Here is a 23,083-nt window from a genome sequence, read left to right on the forward strand (position 1 = left end):
TGCAAAAGAACACCAATATCAGCTCATAGCCAACAGCTAATCAGGTATTTCCAAATGTCTTGAAACAACCACGTCGTCTATGGTCCGGCTCAGTTTGTTTGGCACTTCAGGAGTCGAGCTTCCAGTTTGTCATCAAGGAGTCGGTTGGGTCCAGGAGTCCATTTGTTTTTGAAATTGCATGATGATAGGAAAGGTTTTGAAAGTGACACAATGCTTTAAGTGATCTAAGAATGACAATTTAGCACATAATCCTTTTGCTAAGAAACTACATGTCCTTCGACAAAAAAAAATATGCTCTCGTTAAATCAGATTTTGTTTAATGGTTTGAGTTGTGCCCTTCAGCAATCTTGGAAACCGTTGGCAAGTTGGATGTCCGATTCTCATTGGTCGACCGAGGACCATATCTTCTGTTGACAATTTTGGTTGGTGAACGGGCTAGATGTTAACCCTAACTCAGTTGGAGCTTTCAGATTTTTTGAGGTATGGGTTGGCCATTGGCTGAGTAGATACGAATACAGGACAATGATAAACTGAGTTACAGATGAGAAACAAAGAGGTTTGCTTTGCTTACCAGCTGCTGGCTTATCAGTTGAGTTGCATATACTCGAGTTTGGTTGTTGGGGTCTTTGGTTAGATGGATGAAAGCCTTCATACTTTGACTATGATGACGGATCCATTTCCAAGGAAAGTTTCAGATGATGTGACTTTTGCTTGTTCCCCATGGAACAGGAGGACCAGTTGAGAGTACATGTTGGTTTAGAGTTACCTCAGGTCAGCAGATTAATTATTCAGGTAGGAAAAGTTTTAACCAAGCCATTTAGTGCAGTTTGTGGGGTAACATCAGGATGCTTACTTAGTAGTGTCAGGTTGATATTACTGGTCGTGTTTTAAAAGAGAAATTAGCTATAAACAATGTCTGGCCAATAACTTTATTGTAGGAAAGCAACAACTAAGGGGCAAAGCAGATTTTCACAGCTCTATGTAAAAAATAAAAACATGTGACTGAACCATTACACTGGCAGCAGAAATAATATGTATATTTATAAAAAACGTTTTACACTTAACTAAAAACTAATGGTAAAAGTGGGAGGAAAGACAGTGGACAAGCTCATACTCCACAGAATTAGACATGGCAACGGGGTCAACTTTGTCGGCCCATTCCAAAATTTTGCTCGACAACACATGTAACTTTACAGTGAAAAAGAACGCTGTGGCATTTATTCCGATTGTCCTCGTGTTCAGTATCTGCTGCGGGCCATTCCTCTATCCACCCGAGGGCCCCCGCGGGCCCCCCGGGGGGCTCCGCGACTTGAGCCGGCGTACGAGTCACGAGGAGGGTAGCCTCTCTCGACCGGGGGAGGGGGGCCCCTCTCGGGCCTTCCCATGCTGCGCTCCCCGCGGCTAGGCGGATAGGGCTCGCTGCGACTGCTCGGGTAACTGTCACGACTGCCATAGCCGTCTCGGGAACTGCTGCCATAGTCGTCATAGCGACTGCTTCCACCATAGGAGGGCGGGGGGCCCCGTGAGGGTGGGGCACTGCGAGAGTTACCTGCAGGGTCAATGGGGTCAGGTAATTGGCAAATTTTCAACTTAAAAAAAAAAAAAATACACTTCCAATTGACCACTTTTTTTTTTGCCAACAGACATTATGCTGTTTTCGAAGAGTAACTATACTTTAGTTTGTTAATATTGCCCATAGTGTTGGCATCATTCGGAAGACTAACTATGGGTACAATTTTACACTTTTTAAATCAGGCAACACAATTGAACAATCTTTCCAGCTTAAGGGAAGTTACATGGAAAATGGGGCCTCTCTCAGCATGCCATTGTTGTGAAGTAGACATTTGTTTTTCCTTTTTAGAACTCCATGGATCAGAACTGAAGATAAGCATGTGGTTGACAGAGTTTTCTTGACAGGTTTTTTGGGGAGGGATATTTACTCCTTGAGGGAGTGATTTGGAAAGCACAGACACAGAGCGGTCCACAGGACGTTCCAGGGACCTTTTGAGATTCCTTTATAGATGCCCACTCCTGCAGACAGTTTAACAGTTTGCCTTGATGAGTTTGACTGACTGATTTCTTCGCCGATTGTTGCTTGAAATGCAACGGAAAAAATATCAAGTGATTATCTTACAACTCAAAAAAGTTCCTATGTAGCTCAGGGAATTTTGCGCTGCCTCCAAAAGTTGTTAAGGAGGTTGGCTTTAACAACTTTCCCTTTGGACGTTACGAAAGTAACAAAGCGGCCTCTGTTTATTTGAGATGGGGGAGGATATGGCGTTTTTCTCTTTTTCCTCAGGTCGATCAAGCAGTCCTGTTTGGGCTGGAGTCAGAGGAAGGTCCCATTATGAGACAAAAGGGGTCATGCCTTACCGTAACCATCATACGAGTCTCGGTAGGAGCCGCCACTCGGGCGCTCCATGTAGCTCCTGGGCTCCCGACCTCCGCCATAGCCGTCGCGCTCACTGCACACAAGTTAGCATCTTTATTACCTACCTTTGTTTTTTTACCTGCCAAACACTCCAAACAGCCAAAGCATCATGCGCTCAAAGGGATTTCGCTTTTGAATAGATCATACTATGCCGGGAATTATCGCGCCATCTTAAATGGCATATACCCGACAATGCACTACAGAGGTACATGTTGCGGAGACTATGATATCAATACAAAACAAAGGCTAGGGCATGGTCTTGAAACAAATGTATACATTAGTTCTAACTGCAGTCTGCAAAGACACACAATCGCTTGAAGTGTTTTTGTAGAACACACGACTCTTGTGGTGGCACCAAACCGAGGAGCAGTAGAGAGGTGGTGTCATTTGAACATACTTGTATCCCCTCGACATTGAGCCGTAGTCATCTCTGTTGCTGGAACTGGAGTACTCTCTGTAAGAATAATCTCTGGACGGGGGTGCATAGTCCCTCGAATCCCTGGAGTTGTAGTCCCTACTGGAGTAGCTGTTGAGACAGGGGTCAATATACTTTAATGGAAAAACAAAAAAAACACGATGCAATCACGTTGAGCAGGCAAGCTTTTAAACCATGCAGTTGTAGGGTTTGGTTACTGTATTCAATTACCTGTCCTTGGAATTGTAGTGGTCATCTCTCGGCGACGGGTAGTCTTCTCTCCTGGACATGGAGTCTCTGCGGGGGGGTGGAGGCCCGTAGGGATCCCGGTCACCCGACATTGGTGCTGTAACACCCAGGGCAAAAAAAACTTTAGCACAGAAATACAACATATGGAGTCAATATAGAAATATGTTCTTCTCAGGCTGAGGGCACCCGCATTTGAAATAATTTGAGTTTTTAGTGTTGCATAATGGGCCTTTCAGGGGTGACCATACACAGAGCACTAAGCATGATCGGTCTGTGTACATTTAAGTAATTCTATACTTTTTACAGTCAATATTGACCCTTAAACACTACATAACATTTGCATTTATCTACCCATCTATAAAAGCCAATATTCATTTGTGATACCTCCTTGTGGGTTAGGGTTAGAGCTGTAGTGACGCGTCAACGTCAAAAATTCGTCGACGTCAAATTTCTCCGTCGCCGATTTTCGTGGACAATGGACAACAACACAGAGAACACAGTTCGCACTTTGCTGAGTCTGTTGCTTATTTGGATATATGTTTACCGTTTAATATGAAAGAAGGCTCGTCGCCTTTATTATGTCCGTGGTCGTCGCATGGACTATACGTCATCCAGCTCAGGTTGCGTAGCAGTGCGTGTGCGCGACTGCGCGTGTCGGCTCATTAGCATCTGTACCGTAGCAACCCGTACCGTAGCAGCACACCTCTCCCAAGTGGCCAAATTGGCCTGGCCTGGCCAGACTGGCCACACTCACACTGGCAGATTTGAGCACGGCTGGCCTTTCATTTTGTATAACAGTGAAACTATTTTATTTTGTGTAAAGCAGAAGGTTTTTTGCTGTGCAAAACTGTTGTTAAATAAAGTATATTATTAAGAATTTTTTGGTATTTATTTGAGATACATTATGGTTTTAATCGAGCAACAGAAATAGATAACCATCCAATTAGTCATTAGATTAGTCGACTAATCGATGAAATAATCGCCCGATTAATCGTTTAATAAATAATCGTCTACCCCCAGGCCTAGTTAGGGTGTTAAGAAAAAATAAAAGGACCTTCTATCCTTTTCATAAGACCATCATTTTTAAAAACATGATTCCCGTGTGGATTTAGCATAACCCGATAGTCTGAACTTTCATATTCCGTGATATCCAGCCGAAATTGTTCTTTTGCAATTTGTTAGCTACTAGCAGGTACACAACGTACACCTAACATTCGCCGCCAAAAATACCACATTGCATGCAAAATATATTTACGTGGAGTATATTTTAACTATGGTTTCTCAATCCTGATGCGATTGAGAAAGCACCATGCGACCAGGGTTTTACTTCAGCTGTCCGTGAAATCTGTTTGGTGGCCTCCAATACATTTTGAATGTAGAAAAGAAACCCTCAAATATATACCATCCGTTTCCTAGTAGGTGGACATTTTCTGAAGCAATAAAGCACTATTCATATGCACATACAATATAGATGATACCCATACAACCGTTAGTAAATCTGTCAGAACATAAGCAGTTGTAGACCAGGTGAAACAAGCATGCAGAAGCACTAGTTTTGTTTTAGTGTTTGATCCGAAGAAAAATAAATAAGCCACCGTTGTATTCCCCCATACTTACACGGTGCGGACCTCTTGGGTGGGGGGCCACCGTTGCGGACTGGGGGCCCTCTCTTGAGGGGAGGGGGGCCTCTGGATGACATCCCTTTAAAGAAGGGGTCTACATTCCCAGGGTTATCATAGTAGTCTTTTGACAAACAAGAAACACAGATGGTCATAAATTAACATGATGTACAACATATCCAGAATGTCTTTTGCCATATGCCAACGGTGATCACATTTCATTGCTGAAAGTACCTCTGGAAGGAGGGCCCCTCATGCCACTGGGGGCTCCCCGGGAGCCTCTGGGTCCTCTAGGTGGACCCCGGCTGCGGTTGTGCATGGGTGGTGGCGGTCCACGCCTGCCTCCACTTTCAAACTGAGACTTTGTTGCCTGCTCCACCTTAATCGGCTTGCCATCGAGGGACTATTAAAAAAAAAAAGCATTCAATGACTGCATTCTTTAAAACTGCAGTTCGACGTGAGGTTTTGGCAAAAGTTGTTACCTTGCCGTTCATCTCACGTGCTGCATCCTTCGCGTCGGCTGGACTTTCGAATGTAACAAAAGCAAAACCTCTTGATTTGTTGGTTTCACGATCTTTCATCAAGAGAACTGAAATGAGAATTAAAATTTGCTTATTATATGTGCATCGAAGCCTAACGTTTTCAATTCAAGCCAGTTGCGCAAAAACATTGAACGGAAGTCCTGAACACAAAACTGCAAAGAATGATGTCTAAAGCACAAAATGCCTGGAATTGTTGAGCACTATTGTCGTTACTATTACAAGTTTAAATAAAACAAGTGTCCATTACACGTCACAAACTATCAAATAAAATATAAACGGTAGACCTGGTTAAAATCACGAACCGAGATAAATACTTTAAACTCAATCTAACCTTCAACAATCCTGCCATATTTGCTGAAGTACTGCTCCAAGGCCTTCTCGTTGGTCTCGGTGTTGAGACCACCAATGAACAGTTTTCCCGGTCTGTCCGCCTCTGCCATAGTGTAACGTTAGAGAGTAGAGCCAAGGCCTGCAAAAAAGAGATATACTTTCATTGTGGATGGTAAATCATGAAATTTGACATCACAACACTCAGCTATTTGAATTGTATCAATCGTCCCCCAAGCGGAGAAGCGGTCGTCTTATCTGCTAGCACTGTCCCAGTCAAATTGGTAAAATGGCGATGGTTGAATTGAAGGTAACGCTAACAAGCCATGTTATTAGAATCACAATAGTTGCCAGAAAATGACCGTATGTACTAGAAAAGAGAGACGGGTTACCGTTTCAGATTATTGCATCCACTTATTCGGCACGAAGCTTTGTCTTCTGGGCTATCTCCAAGATACACTGGTACTGGCTAGCTAAGCAAACATTTAGCGAGGAGCAAACGCGGTGAAATAGAGCTCTCCACCACCCCGCCTCTTTCTACTTCTTCTTCTTGGAGCGCCAGATGCTGAGGCGGACGCGATATCATTATACTGCCCTCTTTCGGCCATCGGAGACATGGACAGATGTGCAAAACGATGATCAGAGAACTTTACACTGCTTCGACAGATATCATCAAATACAATTTTAAAGAGTCTGATCTCCATCCCATTAAAGTATATGGAAATATAAAGCGAATCTAACAAAATTGTAGTTTTGCTTTCTCTCTAACGTTTCAAATAACATGTTTTAATCAATGGAAGGGCGTTTTATCTCATCTATATTAGGCTAATTAACACTACAAATCTAGCTTTATTGCTGCCCGGTGGGATTTGAAAAAAATGTATATCTATAATTTAGACATTCTCATTGCATCAAATCTAATCTAATCTAATCACGCTTATTCCATCTAATTCAACGCATACAAGAGAGAGACCACACACAATTTGGTAATAGGTCGGTTCCAGGGGCGCTTCTAGGATTTTTCCATTAGGAGGGCTTAGACCCAAATGAGATTTAACATCATCGAATGGTTTATTATGTGATAAATCGCTATCGGGGGAAATCCAGGAGGTTGATGATTCTATAGGGTTATATCTTGTACATCAATAGATGATAAAGAAGAAATGTCAGGTCGGTACTCAGACTGACAAGACAGACAGACAAGACTCCCCAGACACTGTTTTAATTTCAATCAAATCAGGACTGCTGAAAAGACAGAAAAACCAAAGCCATCTTTTTGATTGGTTCTCAGTGGGAAAAAGCATTCGGGCCAGACTGAATCCTATACTTGAGGGCCCCACGTGAGGTGTTCAAATGTGTGAAGATAGACATGGGGGGTCCTGAGAGAAAACGGGCTCTAAAAAGTCTAAATCATGCTGTGAACTTTCTAGTATAGATCTGGGCGTCAGCCCTCATTCTTCTTAGTGATTAAATGCAATTAGTCTATTTGCGTTTTATTTTTTTATTTTTTATTTTATTATTTGACAGCTGAAATGCTGTCTCATAGGAAAGTAACATGGTTGAGGTCCTGTTAAGCAAAAAACAATGGCAGTAGGCTGCAGCCATTCTTTGGTGAGTGGGAAATATCACACTACAAATATATTGTTTTTGATTAATAAACATACCGCAATACCAGTGGTAATGTGTTTGTCATTAAAACAAATTGACTCTTTTCCTGGTCGAATCCTGTCCCGGCTGCAAATAGGGAGCTAACTTCAACTTCGGTTTTGATTTGGCTATCTAAACAAATAAATGTCCCTTTGTGTCGGCCGTTTTAAGTTACTACGTAGCATGGTTCGGACGGTTGGACGGTAAGGTGAGGTCGTGGGACGATCGTGTTTCCTGAATTTCCAGTTTGTTCTCTCCTCATCCCCCTGGAGGTAGTCCTGGAATGACAGCGGTAGGCGGGACAGCAGTGTTCATTCAGCCACCGTGACAGGCAGCTCGGCCCACCTTATCATTAACCCGAGCAGCAGCAGCGGCAGCAGCAGCGCAGGCTAACTAGTGAGCTAACCCTTAATAGCTAGTCGACGGTCCATTATCCTGTTGTCTTGTAATAATCGCATTCTACACCGGGAGACCAGGACAACAAGCGAAACCGAGTTAAAATGAAGACTCGAACGAACTTTGGGTTGTTACCCTTATGCGCGTTGTCTGTGTTATATTCGTGTTCAGCTTTTTATCTTCCGGGTTTAGCTCCAGTAAGTTTCTGTAAGGAGGTTAAAGAAGAGGGTGAATGCCAGGTAAAGTGAAAGAACATTATTTGATCATGCATTTGATTTACATAGATACACATCTGTTATTTTTTCTCTTTGGGCCTGAGTTTCTTGATTCATCAAAACAAACAACAATTAATTTGCTAATATTTGCTGGTTGCAATCACTACCGCTGCCACATTGGCATAGTTAAGGCAAGTAGTAACGTTACCGTCATTACTAGCAGAATGCTATCCGACTAAGGTGCATGTACATCGTAGGGCGTCTTTCTTTTACATGGATACACGTAGCATCTATCAGTTGTAAGTAAACATAGTAGGCTACTATTTTGTAGTGCGTGTGTTGCAGGGGTAGCATAGACAGACGAAAATGTATGACGCTTGTCAATGAGCTGCTGGGCGGGCACAGGTGGCTTCAAACTACTCGTGACATTCTCAACTGACCGATACAACTCTTGTTTCATTACAGACTGAGATTCAGCTGTTCGTGAATCGGTTGGATTCAGTGGAATCGGTCCTACCTTACGAATATGACGTGTACGTGTTTCTCAATGGCTAGTGTGGTTTCACTGAATGTGTTCAAGGTGTTTATTTGTAATTGTTGCACATTTCTCAAAAGGTTTGACTTCTGCCAAGATGACAAGGAGAGCCGACCATCGGAGAACCTGGGGCAGGTGTTGTTTGGTGAAAGAATTGAGAGTTCCCCATACAAAGTGAGAATCATGACTAGTAAATATGTAATATGTCCCCATGGAAAATGGGAGGAGATCTTAACATGGAAAGCCGTTAATTTAAGGTCACAATCTTTTCTCTATTGACAGTTCAATTTTGATGAAAAAGTGGAATGCAAGAAGGTATGCACAAAAGTGTATAAAAAGGGTAACAAGGAGGATGGAGAAAAACTGGATTTCCTCAAGCGTGGAATGCAGCTGAACTACCAGCATCACTGGTAAACCAACCTGTTCACTGTGGTACAACATTTTAACAACAATAATCCCATGCAAAGCAGGTTTGGCTGATGTTCATTTTTCCTCCAGGATCGTTGACAATATGCCTGTCACTTGGTGCTATGATGTAGAGCAGGGTCAGAAGTACTGCAATCCGGGCTTTCCAATTGGCTGCTACGTCACCCCTGAGGGCAATGGCAAGGACGCCTGCGTTATCAACGTGAGTCGGATCTGAGGAACATGGAGTTGTAACCGATGAGCCACATACTGGCTCACTTTCTTCTATGGGCTCTGGTGTAACCTTGAGTGGTGCACAGGGGAAGACATTGTCTTTCTACTTGATCAGCAAAAATGAACTTTTGTGTTCTCTTAAACTTTTAGGCCTACTGTAAACCCATACTCATTGTTCAAAAGTCAATTTATAGTGTAGACTTATACACTAACACGATTAACAATTGAAGCTCTGCATCTGTCCCATAATTGAGATTGACGATATAACCATGTTCATTATAATTTGCACTTGATAAGAGTACATAGTAGTATAGTAATGAATACAGAGTATCAAAATGTGTGTTCATGAGGTAATGTTATCGCTATTCAAAGGTTTCATTGTAGGCAATGATGATTGAAGTAGCGATTAGTTGTAGTTGGCACTGGCAGTGGTCCCAAATTTCTTGTAAGGTAAATTGAGATAAGACGACTAAACTAAGATATATAAATATAAAGATGCATGCATCTTGAAGTCAGGTGTTTTTTTAAAGTATCTTTTAAGTCTATCTTGAGGCGTCCGAATAATACAGGAGGTTGTGGTGGGATATAGCGTTTAGAGCGGTTGGAAGATTGGTCGCCGTGGCGAGGGTAGAGCTTCCCCTTGATATATGAATCGGTTTGGACCACAGCTTGTTGTCAATAATTGTGCTTTGAGTTACAGTTGACATAAAAATACCTAAATTGAATTATTGTGTCTTTTTGCTCTATATTGTGGTATTGAAGCAATTTCTCTAAAGGTAAAGCGATGTGGATCTACGAGTGACCATTTTCAGTTTAAAAGTACCTTATTCTTTCTCCAGGCCGACTTCAATAAAAAAAACAGCTTCTATATGTTCAACCATGTGGACATCAAGATCACTTACCACCGTGGAGGGGACGAAGGATGGAAAGGTGCAAGGCTGGTGGCTGCTACTATGGAGCCCAGGAGGTATGTATTTGTGGCCTGGTCAACAGGCCACAATTTTCATTATAAAGCACTGGTCACTGGAATGATGTGGAAAATGTGATGTGAATCTCGGCCGCATTCGCGATCCATCCTACTGAAATTATGGAACCATGGATGGCTTTCAGATACACAATCAACTAATCGCACGATTAGCATTTCTTTTGTTTTTTACCATGCAATCCCCCTACGCTGATGGACGCAACCAATGCAGAATCTATTATTATTGTCTAAAAGTTACCTCAACATGTTTATTCATTGACTTTGGCGCCTGGTTGTATTGCTGTAATGTTTTTTGTTGTGTGTTCGTCGCGGGACAGTATCAAACACGAGGACGAGAATAAACCGGCGTGTGGCGGGACAGTGCCTATGGATGTTTTCGCAACATTTGACTCCGACGTGAAGATAACATACACCTACTCGGTTAGCTTTGAGGTAGGATTTCACAACATTTGTGTGTGTGTGTGTGTGATTCTGTGCGTCTGTCTGTCGGTGCCACTGGTGCCTAACCTGGATCAATAGCCTGTAGTGACGTATAGATTGTGTGTTTCACAGGAGAACATCGCCATCAAATGGGCCTCCCGATGGGATTACATCCTGGTATCCATGCCCCACACCAACATCCAGTGGTTCAGGTATGGTGACATACTACATTTGGGATTTTGTGCGTGGATTCATAGGTTGAACAGTTTCTACTTACTGTACGTCTGCATTTAGAATATGTGTGCCTGTGTGTTTTCTTTGATTTGTTTGTTTTTGTACCTGTTTGCTGATGCTGTGGTGTGACCGATGTGTTTTCCAGTATCATGAACTCGCTAGTCATTGTCCTCTTCCTGTCTGGCATGGTTGCCATGATCATGCTGAGAACCCTGCATAAGGACATAGCGAGATACAACCAGGTGGACCAGGTAAAGATAGATGCCATTTCAGGGTTTCTTCCTCTTATCCCTGCCTCTAATAATGCTATGTGGCTAACAGGAATAGCTAGGAGCAATTGAAATGGAGGTTGCAAACAATATACAGACACATGTTTGCTTGTGCCGATAGAAAAATAATCTATATCTAATCTATATCTAATTTATCTAATCTATAAAATAATATCCCCCAAAAAATTTGAAGCATTAATTTGACTTAAGTATGACCAGTATGAGAATACATAGCTATTTAAAAATTGTATGACGTTCCACAGGACTTGATTAAGGTTCCGACACCATCAGGAAAAGTCCAAATAAACTACGTAAGACTATTTACTCTGATCCATGTGTATGTAAGGTGGTGAAATTGGGTCTTCTGGTAGGGAAAAGCGGGAGGGATATAGTTATTTTTTCTATAAACTATGTTCCCCCTCTGCTGCTTTTGGCACAGGAGCTAATGGGCTAAATGTTGGGTAAACCTCTCCTTCAAACACCTCCATTTATAATGATCTACTTACCTAATTATTTCTCCCCTGATTGCCAATAGTGGCCTGTTCACTCCGATACTAACGGGGTACTGGCTGTTCCGCTCCATAAAACGTCAGAGAACCCTGCAGTGCTTCACTTTATCGTCTCTCTGTTGTTGTCCCCCCCCCCCCCCCCCCCCCCCTCCTAGGAGGACGCTCAGGAGGAGTCTGGCTGGAAGCAGGTGCACGGCGACGTCTTCCGGCCCCCCAGGAAGGGCATGCTGCTGTCAGTCTTCCTCGGACAGGGCACCCAGATCTTCATCATGACCTTCATCACACTCTGTGAGCATCCTCTTTCTGCTTTTATCGTTTGTTTGATGGTTGGTTGTAGAGCAATAGAGTACTAAAGTGCGATGGCGTGTTTCCGTAGCAACCGATTTTCGGTTCGACACAAACCAAATGAACAAGGGGAAATCGTATGCCACACGAACGTTTTATAGAAAAGGAACGATTTTTTTTGCGAATTGATTTGCGAGTTTGCTTTACCAATGATGTAAGTAATATTGAGATTGAGCCAATTTACCGTTACATTATAAACTTTATCTTTCATGCTAGCGCAAACTTTACCTTTTAATAGCCCAGTGGAATACATGAACGCCCAGCCATGTTTAGATTTGTAGTGATTTTCACCTCTTGAAATTGATTTATATTCATTTAGAAAGAAACAACACATGGAAGCAATGGAAAACGGCATCTCTCGTTCGGTTGTTTAGAACTGAAAATCTGGTGGCCAGGACAACGTGACGTTTTCACTTTAGTTCTCTATTGCTCTAAAGGCAATGCGCACTAAACGCTATGATCCATACAAGCCCTTCATTTACCAATCCAATGACCTTTCCTCAGTTGTTGCAGTAGGTAAAGGCCGGCACCTGACCAGAGTTTTACTGTCTCTACTTTATTGCTACTTCTGTTTTAATTCATTCAATTGCTCATCCTGTCTGGGCTGCTGTTTTTTCTTTGAGAAACATGCGTCCAATAGGGCAAATGCTGAGCAATAGTTACCTAAACGGCTTCTACCCATCCGTCAACGATCCTTCACGCAAATGGGTTTAATTTTCAACACAGAAAGTGGTCGTAAATAAAGTCGCGCTTCCTGGTTGCCTCCCGTTCTAGCCACTGTTGTCATGGCGACGCACACAAGTTGAACATTGAACATTTTTATGGCATAAACTCTTATTGCCCCTTGAAGTTGATTAACATTATGTTAACACAATATTTACCCCATATATTTGAATAGTATATGCAAAATACCTTTTAGTTTCTCTATATTTATCTATTTTAAATTATGTACTGTAGTTGGTGAAAACTTTTTATGTTTTTAGTTTTTTAGCTGGGTTGGCAGCGATATTCAATATATATACCTCGACTATCTCTCTTCCCCCTGATGTATTGTGAACGTGACGTTCAAAGAGTCTTAATCTGTCTTCAATTGCATTGCTGACACGGTGGCTCATTAACCGTGTGGCTCCATGCTGGACCTCAGTGACGGGTGTGTGTCTGTCTGCCTCGTCTCTAGTCCTGGCCTGCCTGGGCTTCCTCAGCCCGGCCAACCGCGGAGCTCTGATGACGTGCGCCGTGGTTCTCTGGGTCCTCCTCGGCACACCGGCCGGCTACGTATCCGCACGCCTCTACAAAAGTACGGACCCCCCCCCGTCCACCTCGTTATTGTACTGGCACGTTTCTCTTTTTCACCGATGGTTGCTGTTTGCTCCCTCAGCGTTCGGGGGGGAGAAGTGGAAGACCAACGTCCTCTTGACGGCCCTGCTCTGCCCGGGGTAGGTCGAGTGTCCTTCTCTTGTTTCATCGCACACGCATATTGGTTGGATATTAGTGTCTCAAATTAGACCTTTTTAGAATGTTGTCTGTCGATCGAGGAGCCGCTCATATCCAGTTCCAACGGTTTGTTTCCCTTTTCTCCGCGTCGTATTTGTTTCGAGCCATCATGGTGCTGGAGGCTGGGATCTGTAATCTGAACGGGCAGACTCAAGAGACTAGGGATCGACGATCTGGAATTTCTTTGGGGCCGATACCTATGCCGATTTTTTTTTTTTGGTGTTCTGGGCCTCCCCTGGCTCAGAACATTAATCAATCACATCGATGTATCAATATAGGCAGGCCAAAAGCGTTGCTTTTTTACCGACCGGATACAGCAAGAGTCTTATTTATTGGTTAGCTCCCCTGGTCTGGATACGTCACCCCTTATATTCTTCTGATATTTTCAAATGCATGTATGGTGCCGCCCCTCGAGTTGGGCCATTTTTTCATTACTCGTTGCCAGACCCTACAGCTTTCTAGATGTGGGTCTGGATTGCCAGGCTAAGCCTCCCTCAATTTACATCATAAAAATGACACAATGATGATAACAAATGTTACAATGTCTCAATTAAAAAAAAACGTCTGTGTAAATCATGACGAAAGAAAAATCGGCCGATACATGTAAAAAAACGCAAATATCGGCGGATTATATTGGCCGGCCGATATATCGGTCAATCACTACAAGAGACTGACTGGTTTATAGCTCCTCGAGATTGTCTAATCTTCATATCCGTCTTTTTACACTGTCATTTCCTTGTTACCTGTCCTCCAATGACGTCGTCATTGTTAGCTGAGGTGGTGGTGCTCACCACTCCAGTGAAAAGTTAATATTTGACCAAATAAAGTAGTCGGCTTCTTTGTTTACTTGAATGACTCTTCCCTCTCCTACTCCACCCCTCTGCTCTCGTCTCTCCCACGTGTCCCAGGATCATCTTCGCAGACTTCTTCCTGATGAACCTGATCCTGTGGGTGGAGGGCTCCTCCGCGGCCATCCCCTTCGGCACCCTCGTCGCCATTTTGGCTCTGTGGTTCGGGATCTCCGTGCCCCTCACCTTTCTGGGTGCCTACTTTGGCTTCAAGAAACCTGTGAGTTTAGCGGTCATTTCAAAGCGAATTATTATATTATTATAATTATAAATATTACAACTATTATGTATTTATTTTGTGATGCTTTCGGATTAACCTTCCCGGACGATTCTTGCCGTCCAATCATCTAGGCCATCGAGCAGCCCGTTCGAACCAATCAGATTCCCCGGCAGATCCCAGAGCAGTCTTTCTTCACCAAGCCCATCCCGGGCATCGTCATGGGCGGCATCCTGCCCTTCGGCTGCATCTTCATCCAGCTCTTCTTCATCCTCAACAGCATTTGGTACGGATGTGTCCGGAAGTCACTTCCGGTGGCTTTAACTTCCCAAAGCCGTAACACATACTCAATGATGCTATGCATTTGCCTCAGTGTGTTTTGTGTGTGTGTGGTCTTTCAGGTCCCACCAGATGTACTACATGTTTGGCTTCCTGTTCCTCGTGTTCATCATCCTGCTAATCACCTGCTCTGAGGCGACAGTGCTGCTCTGCTACTTCCACCTCTGTGCTGAGGTGAGGAGATTATCGGGGAGTTTCCCAGGGTTATGTACAGTGCCAAGGGCAGATGAGACCATATTTTGAGAAGAAGCAGTCTTCCTTACGTGGAGGAAATGGTGAGCCTGGTAGCTAATGGTGAAGTTGTATCGGTAGGCCATAAGAGAAGGTTTACCGGAGGTTAACTTTGGAGTCTGTGGTTGATGGCTGGTTCAAGCAGCCTCAAATGGCTGGTTCAAAGCCCCTGGCTCACCAGACTCATGAGAATGTGGCTGGGTGCGGCTGCATATATTTTGTGCATTGAACAATCAATGTATACAGGTTAAACAAGGCATTATCGCACACTCAATATAGCAATTTGTACAGCTTTTGAGCATACAGTTTTTGGGACGTAACACGAATAACACAAATAAAATAGGGCTCCTGTAGATTTCGTAGGATCCCTAAAAAGTGTGTTGAAAAAGGGTGCTGGCCGGTGAAACGGATGGATTAATGAATTGGAAGTGGAACGGTGCACACAAAACATGTAGATGACTGCTAATTTAGTGACTTCACAATCACGCATCATCGATACAATCACAAGCATTCACATAACCAGGTCATATTCACGAGGTGATTAAGAAGCAGTGCCGGGCCCTCTTGTTTTATTTCAAATGCACGTCTATCGTCCTTTACATCCACCAAAACGAAGAAGAAACATATTTATGCAAGCCTAATGTTTTGGTACATTTTTATTCCTAATTAAAATCTTAAATGTTTGTCTCATTTCCAGGACTACCACTGGTGGTGGCGTTCGTTCCTGACCAGTGGCTTCACGGCCGTCTACCTGTTCATCTACGCCATCCATTACTTCTTCTCCAAGCTACAGATAGTAGGCGCGGCCAGCACCATCCTCTACTTCGGCTACACCACCATCATGGTGCTCATCTTCTTCCTGTTCACAGGTAAAACAATTTATTTATTAATTTTTTGGTGAGGGATTTCAGGGTGGAGGCTTGATAATGGCTGCCTTTGTTCTGGATGTGTGACAATGGCGGTGTGTGTGTGTGTGTGGGTGCGGGTCGTTTCAATAGGGCAGGATCTCTATCCTGTTGTATCAAGGAGCGCTTACGGGAAGCACTGCTCTACTGTTTGCTTGGTTCTCTGCTGAGAAAGGGAGAACCAGAAATAAAGACCAAAAGGATTTGGACTTTGGTCACATCTTGCGCAGTAAAAGAATCCAGTTTCAAATTGCATTATCAAGGCCCCTAGCATTTAGCCCCACCCAGAGAAATCCCAACCTTTTATTTTTTACCCCTCTATTTCTATAGGGCTTGTAGAGGCGTCAGCCAAAAGGCATGTTATCCTAACAAAGAATCTGAAAGACTTTGATTCTGGAAGAATTGCAACACGATTTTAGCCTCAAACTTATAATTGGGCCTGGCTGTTGCTGAGCACGATCACGTGGCCAAGACAAGTCCGATTCTCCGCCCACGGCTTGAGCGGATCACGGCTGTTATGACAGCCACAAGTTTGGCGACCAAAAAGCTAACCATTTCGGACGTTGCCGACGTCCAATCGATTAAAATGATTAATCAATTGGAAATATGATTATTATAAATCAGGCGTTTGTGTGTGGGGACCCCAATTTATATGGCCAGTGGCTAGCTGCTTCTTACAAATCCAATGTACTTACGGTAGAAGCTCAATGCTAACGTAAACGATCTTTTTCACGTCATGATATCTACACAAACGATATGCCACATGAAGGAGACTCCAAGGAGTCCAACCGTACAAGCCTTTTAATTTTGTGAGCTTATCTCGATTAACTAGATGTGAAAGAATAACGTCAATAACACTTCCTGGTTACTACGAGTGATGACACACACGCATGCACAAGGGCACACACTTGATTCAACCATTTCAAACTATTATTTGTTCAAGAGTAAAATATATGGACATATTAATTCATTGATATATGTATCCGTCGCCCATGCCCTGTTACTACATCGCCCTCCATGTGACCACGTGAGCTGAGGCATGGCGTGTTGAGGTTGAATGTTGCTGTAAAGGACTGTAATGGGAGGCCTCGGTAAACCTTATCCCAGCAAATAACTGCTGCTGCCTCTTGTTTAGTGGCAACATCCTTCCCTCTCTGCTGACCCTACCACACAGATAGACCGTAGGATTGAATAAGGGAAGGAGGAGGACACACACACATAAATATACACACACACACACGTGTACACGCACACACACATGACTGCATCATGTTACAATTGCGACAGAAGGTGAGTGGAGTTAGGCCACAAAATTATACAAGCTGCGATGTCATTGGACGTCGGGAGGAGAAATGTTCAGGTCTGTGGCTGTCTGGGGGCTAGATACGACGGCCTATTGGTCCATCATCACAGCAGGGGGCTGACGTTATTCTAACCAACGAGCATCAAGCTTTAGCGAAGAGATGCCATGTATTAAATCCTATACTGCCAGCTCGGATTGTGATAATAATCCAAATCCGGCTTGTTCTTATTATTATGAATAAGAACTCTCCTGATGATCTTTCTCGCCGTCTCCCCTCAACCCTGCTTTGATCAGACAGTAAGACACTAAGTCTGCGCTAAGAACACATGAAACCTGTTGAACAGCCACCGGGAAAGATGGGCTAATTAAAATGTTACCTGTCTCCTGGAGAGCGAGGCTTGAGGGAAGTCATACGTTCCATGTCTTCCACCGTGACATAATGGTACGGCAAGGGTTCAGGCCTCCCTTCGCTGTATCCTGGCGTGTTGGCAGCCGTTAATGGGAGATCCGTCAGGCTATCGGATGTACAGAGACCGCCTGCTGCCGTTTCCACGTTAGCACGGCTTGTTCTGAGGTTTGAGGTTTGACACTCGGCTTATTAGTGGCAGCTTCGACGGTACCTCGACGTCCACACTTGATTCTTTCACTTTAGGTACAGGGGTTTTGTTTCAATTAATTCTGGTCCCTACACAAACGCCTCTGTGGAGCTCAATGCTGCAATGCACCAAAGAAGAAGAGAAGGCAGGAGGTTTTGCGTTGTGTTTTTCTGAGTTGGGTCGGCGTCGTCGGCTGGGACAGGTTTTGTCTTTATAGTCCTTTTTTCTTACTTTAGTTTTAGGTTTAGTGTGGCCTTCTTTCATTCCAAGACAGTCTACTTCAACCCTCATCACTTTCCTCCTTCTCCTTCCTCGCCCCAGGCACCATCGGCTTCTTCTCCAGTTTCTGGTTTGTGAATAAGATCTACAGTGTGGTCAAGGTGGACTGAAGGGCGGGGTGAGTCGGACAGGTTTCATCGCAGCCCAAGGCCCCTTCAGCATCGGCTTCTCAAGAGGAATTTATGTGAAAAGACTCAAAAGAAAATTGCTTATCTCTGTAACAACGGCAAGGGCAAAACAAGAAATCCTTCTTTTTTTTTTGTTGTTGAATGTGCTCCTATTTTTTGGGTTTCATATTTTTTTTTTTTGATCTTGAGCGGTTTTGGCTCCTTCAACATAAAGGTGACTTCCAAAGATCTGGCTGTTGTTGTTAATATTAATAATTTTGGATTTAAGAGTAAACTAATAGGCCTCAAGAAATCAAAGTTCACAACTGTGTTCCGTCCCATTTTCTTGGTCTACTTTTTATATTATCATTAGTCTTTTGATCTCTACTGCTGTATTGACATAATATGCGTTGTTATATCTATGTTTTTATGAATGTGTGTGTGTGTGTGTGTGTGTGTGTGTGTGTGTGTGTGTGTGTGTGTGTGTGTGTGTGTGTGTGTGTGTGTGTGTGTGTGTGTGTGTGTGTGTGTGTGTGTGTGTGTAGTATATACATGCCTTTTCAAATGCATGTATATAGTATAGTATAGTGATACAAAGTCATTTTTTCTGTTTTTGTGGAAGGTGAAGGGCACATACAGAATTGACTATAAACAGCTTATTATTGTGGTAATTTCATAAATGAGGTCTCTATAACCATGATCGCTCTACATTGTTTTTCCATTCCTGCCTTTTTATTTAAAATGACATGTTTTTATTGTAGGAGGTTAGTGTGACCTCTTGGGGACCATGGAACGTTTGTCAAGGGGTTCATCGCAATAGAGATTGAAGAATAATGAAGTACACGGCACAGCGATGTTCGCGAACACTTTGAGTTACAAATACCTGAAATGCAGATTCTTCTTCCGTTGTTAATAGCAGTGTGGATTGTGTGGGTTTGGTATCCCCTGCTGGTAACATTTTTACAAATGATAAATACTTATTTGGAAAAGTATGCTTCGGTTTATTTCTTTGACACGGTTTGAGCTGGTGATCTGGAGGTTATAAAGGTAAGACAACACTATATCACCAAATGAGTTATACATGGCTGGGGATCAGTCAAGTGGATATGAAAGAAAGATGTATCTTACATTTTACACATCTGATTAATTTAATGAATCTATACAGACGATTGAAAGAAAATACAATCATTGAACTAACCCAGATATACTATAAAAGCACTTCCAAAATTCTTTATGTACAGTACATAAGCAATACATCTATCCTTGCGTTTATGGTGATGTAAGGCCTGTATGATTCATTAAATAATTTAAACAGTTTGGTCCTAATATCAAATTTTCCTTTTCTTATCTCCAAAGAAAACCACATGCCTTCGTTGTAGACATTTGTCAATGTAACTTTTTTCTTCTATGCTAATTTCATACAAGCTTATCTTAAAATATTCAGTGCTTTAGGAAGCCTTTTTAAAAGCTTTTTTAGTGGACCAAAAAATGATAAATTAAAATGTTATATATATATATATATCTGTAGCATGTCTATGGCTCATTCTGCATCTTGCAGAAATGCCATCTTCCTTTGCACTTTGTGCCCCAAAGTGCCGTTTTTTTATTGTTTCAATCCATCTACCTTAACAGACTTTCAATCAGGGTACAGCACTTAGCTCTAATCAAAAGATAAGGCGACCACGCCTTCTACCACTTCAGTTCAATAGATTGCCTTTTTCTCAAATGGGCCTTGAGGTAATGGTATGTACTGTACATCAGCAATCAGTCCGTTATATATGTGAGGGTACACAACACTATAAAAACTCTGGTTTGATGCAAAATAGAAAACAGGTATGAGGTATATTTTGCCATATGTCTTCAAAGGGATCCATTATGGCATGGAAATCTATTTGTTTTAAGAAAAACATCCAACTGCATGCCGATTTCACAAATGACTAGTTGGACTTGTGTGGTTTCATTTTTTTGTTTCTTTTGGCGTAATTTTCAATGCACTTGTGGTCATTGTCAGTGTATTCTTTTGAAGGCGGCCATTGTTCTTAGGGTTGACCATGGCGTTGTCACAGATGAGGCACATCTTACCTCTCCTTTTGAGAATGACTAAGGCAAATTTCTATAATTTCTTGTTTGCTCAGATAGATGTTTTCCACCTTGAAATTTGTTTGGGTAAAAAAAAACAAAAAATAAGAATGGATGTAACAAACACGGCAGTGTGACTGACACATTTCAGAATATGCTTAAAAACATGGCCACTCAACATTTGAACATTAATACCCTGAGTTTATATACTTTACAAGTTTACTTGCTTTCACTGACGCAAAGAGAGATGATATCTGAGGTGAAGATAGCTGAGATCCAGAGGGGACAAGGCAGATGTCATCTCTGAACCTCGGCAGGCGAGTCAATGATTATCAAATCATAGCAGACGATAATCCCCGAAAATCTCTACTTTAGCAGAAAGGCCCATATTTACAGCAAAATCTTTTCACAACGTAAACTTGAGCCTGGATTTCAACAACACTGCAACATATAAAGGTAACAGACCTATGCCTGGCTGGTTCAATCGATAACCGAGTACGACTGCATCTATATGAAAATATACAAGACATTGATTTAAATAGAGAACTGTCATGAGGACACACATTGGCCCACAAAAATGATATACATAACACATCAACTACGACAAATTGAACAGTAGACCCATTGAGACGCGCTCTTTCATGTTCTGTTTTTTTTCTTCTTCTCACAACCGCCTCAATAACAGAGGCAACTAAAAATGTACAAACAAAACGAAACACAACATGACACGTATATCCTGATGGTTGGGAGCGAGAGTCCTAGCTGCAGGTCGTAGCTTCAGGCGTTCCCCACAGGGACCTCCCTCTCCGGGCTCAGGCTGACGGAGGTGGTCTCCTTGCGGCTGTCCCTCGACCTCCTGTCCAAGGTGGGGGAGGAGGACGTGGTCACCTCCTCCCACGTGTGCAGGGGGAAGACGCGCTTGGCCAGGCCGGGGACCAGGCCCCCCTGGGGGCCGGAGCGCCCGTCGGCGGCCGTCCGGCAGCTCTCCATGGCGGAGATCTGGTTGGGGGCCCCCTGCCTGCACAGGGGCCCGCACAGCAGGGCCAGGAACTCCTTCCTCACGCTGCGGTGCATGTAGCCGTAGATGTACGGGTGGAGGCAGCACTGCACGAAGAACAGCACCAGCGCCAGCGAGGACAGCCAGGGGGGCACGGCGGCCCCCGAGCGCGAGGACACGGTGTTGAGCACGCTGTAGGGGCCCATGCTCACGATGTACGACGCCATGATCACAAACACCACCCGCGCCGCCTTGCAGTGGTAGTGGAAGCGTCTGTGCCGCACCCGCACCTGGTACCCAGGGGGCGGCGGCGGGGCGGCGACCGGCGCCGCGTCCGACCCGGGCCCCTGGACCGGCGGCGGGGGGGCCTCCTGCGGCTGGGGGTTCGGGGAGTGCCTCTGGACGGGGTGCACCAGGGCGTTCTGCCGGCGCGCCGCCCGGAACACCATCCAGTAGCAGCCGAGCATGATGAGCACGGGCAGCCAGAAGGAGAAGACGCACACGGCCAGCGAGTAGGACAGGCTGGACGACCAGATGACGGAGCACACGTTGTGGCGGCGGTCGAAGTCGATGGCGCCCCAGCCGTAGAGCGGCGGCGTGCTCTGGATGAGGCTCACCACCCAGGTGGCCGCGATCAGGTTGGTGCCCAGGTGCGGGGTCATGCGGGTGGGGTAGGACAGCGGGTGGATGATGGCCAGGTAGCGGTCCACCGACACCACGATGATGGTGTTGACGCCGGCGAAGGCAAACAGGTGCATGAGCACCACCAGGCCCTGGCAGAGGCGGGCGTCCAGGGGCCACATGCCCGGCAGGGTGGCGGCGATGGCGAAGGGCATCACCAGCACGGTCTGGAGCAGGTCGGCCAGCAGCAGGTTGAGGACGAAGCGGTTGGCCACGTGCAGCAGCTGGGGCTTCCTCTGGAAGACCAGCAGCACCACCACGTTGCCGAACAGGGATAGACACACGATCACCGAGATCAGCACCATCTTCACCGCGCTGTTCACCACCGACAGCCAGACGGGGCCCCCCCCGACACCGGCGGCCACGGGCAGGGCCGGGTCCCAGGGCCCGGGGGTGGCGTTGTAGCTGCTCACGCCGGGGGGCTGGGGGCTGGTCATGGTTGGTACGACAGGGGGCCTGTTGGGTGCATGCGAGGCACCTCCTGTGCAGGTGTCCGGGGCGGGGGGGGGGGTACAGAAACACGGGTCAGATGGGACGGTTTTCGATCATTTAAATATGTTCAACTCATAAGCACCATAGGTCATCTCAAGCAGATAATTAACAACATCCTACATTGGGAAGCACTCTACCATGTAATGCATTCAGCGATGGCATAAATGGCATAGGATACTCTTATTCACCGTGTGATGACACTCGTATGTGCACACGTGAATGTTGTGTATTCACGTTGAATTCATAATCATTGATCGGTCCAGTTCTAATTTTGGATACGTCAATGCACGACAGCGTCCTTTCTGGAGAATCAAAGAAGCGGCTAATGAATATGGATCGGGCTGAATATGAAATACCGATTCAACAAACGACGTTTGGTCGCACAGAATGACACTGTTTATCATTCAACATCAAAACCATTGAATCGAACCGCCCTTTTCAACAGAATAGCGTACGTTCAATAATCATGCCATAGACTTACCTATGATCCTCTATTTCAGTGCGTTCTCAATGCCTTTGTTTTTTTCGTGGTTCTGTCTGCTCGGCAATATCCACGGATGGCTGCCGCCGTCCTACCTTCAGTGCCGGATCGTAGGGTCTCCGGTGGTCGCTACACGGTTGTCATCATCATTCTCCTCTGCTCCCATTTTAGCTGTCGTCCCCGTAAACTGGCTGCCCCCCCCCGCGCTTCTCGCGTCGGTTCAGCATACGCTTCGTGCCTTCGCCCAGCGAGAAGTC

General features: G+C 44.5%; 3 protein-coding genes across 4 annotated transcripts; 1 reads left to right on the forward strand and 2 right to left on the reverse strand.

The window, feature by feature from the left end:
• Positions 1–5: 5 nt before the first annotated feature.
• On the reverse strand, positions 6–6,138 carry rbmx (RNA binding motif protein X-linked). Its single transcript, XM_056599847.1, has 9 exons — positions 5,976–6,138; positions 5,588–5,725; positions 5,197–5,303; positions 4,949–5,117; positions 4,713–4,838; positions 3,078–3,192; positions 2,829–2,957; positions 2,374–2,465; positions 6–1,549 (listed from the first exon to the last, which is right to left on the reverse strand). Exons 2-9 carry the CDS (start codon positions 5,694–5,696, stop codon positions 1,239–1,241), a joined length of 1,158 nt encoding a protein of 385 aa, XP_056455822.1. The 5' UTR covers positions 5,697–5,725; positions 5,976–6,138; the 3' UTR covers positions 6–1,238.
• A 1,371-nt stretch (positions 6,139–7,509) lies between these two features.
• Positions 7,510–19,425, forward strand: LOC130390492 (transmembrane 9 superfamily member 2). Of its 2 annotated transcripts, XM_056600480.1 has the most exons (18): positions 7,546–7,865; positions 8,307–8,374; positions 8,457–8,550; positions 8,659–8,786; positions 8,875–9,004; positions 9,855–9,982; positions 10,318–10,432; positions 10,553–10,632; positions 10,800–10,905; positions 11,187–11,234; positions 11,588–11,720; positions 12,955–13,074; positions 13,156–13,213; positions 14,180–14,339; positions 14,471–14,622; positions 14,738–14,849; positions 15,604–15,775; positions 18,032–19,425. In XM_056600480.1, exons 1-18 carry the CDS (start codon positions 7,731–7,733, stop codon positions 18,097–18,099), a joined length of 2,007 nt encoding a protein of 668 aa, XP_056456455.1. In that variant the 5' UTR covers positions 7,546–7,730; the 3' UTR covers positions 18,100–19,425. The 2 variants fall into 2 exon arrangements, with proteins under 2 accessions (XP_056456456.1, XP_056456455.1); XM_056600481.1 differs by lacking the exon at positions 11,187–11,234 and having other exon boundaries at positions 7,510–7,865; positions 18,032–19,421.
• A 1,527-nt stretch (positions 19,426–20,952) lies between these two features.
• Positions 20,953–22,290, reverse strand: gpr101 (G protein-coupled receptor 101). The gene has a single exon (XM_056601202.1). The coding sequence runs from the start codon at positions 22,288–22,290 to the stop codon at positions 20,953–20,955; it is 1,338 nt and encodes a 445-aa protein (XP_056457177.1).
• Positions 22,291–23,083: the final 793 nt, after the last annotated feature.

This window comes from Gadus chalcogrammus, chromosome 10, assembly GCF_026213295.1.
Source record: "Gadus chalcogrammus isolate NIFS_2021 chromosome 10, NIFS_Gcha_1.0, whole genome shotgun sequence".
In the NCBI taxonomy this organism is placed as follows: domain Eukaryota; kingdom Metazoa; phylum Chordata; class Actinopteri; order Gadiformes; family Gadidae; genus Gadus; species Gadus chalcogrammus.

Excerpts from the sequence above, each read along its gene's own strand:
- rbmx (XM_056599847.1), bottom strand. The coding sequence starts at position 5,696 with ATGGCAGAGGCGGACAGACCGGGAAAACTGTTCATTGGTGGTCTCAAC. Across the intron at positions 4,839-4,948 it reads GAGGGGCCCTCCTTCCAGAG|ACTACTATGATAACCCTGGG; the intron begins GTACTTTCAGCA and ends GTTTGTCAAAAG. Across the intron at positions 3,193-4,712 it reads ACCCAAGAGGTCCGCACCGT|CACCAATGTCGGGTGACCGG; the intron begins GTAAGTATGGGG and ends TGGGTGTTACAG.
- gpr101 (XM_056601202.1), bottom strand. The coding sequence starts at position 22,290 with ATGACCAGCCCCCAGCCCCCCGGCGTGAGCAGCTACAACGCCACCCCC.
- LOC130390492 (XM_056600480.1), top strand. The coding sequence starts at position 7,731 with ATGAAGACTCGAACGAACTTTGGGTTGTTACCCTTATGCGCGTTGTCT. Across the intron at positions 11,235-11,587 it reads GAAAAGTCCAAATAAACTAC|GAGGACGCTCAGGAGGAGTC; the intron begins GTAAGACTATTT and ends CCCCCCTCCTAG. Across the intron at positions 14,623-14,737 it reads TTCATCCTCAACAGCATTTG|GTCCCACCAGATGTACTACA; the intron begins GTACGGATGTGT and ends GTGGTCTTTCAG.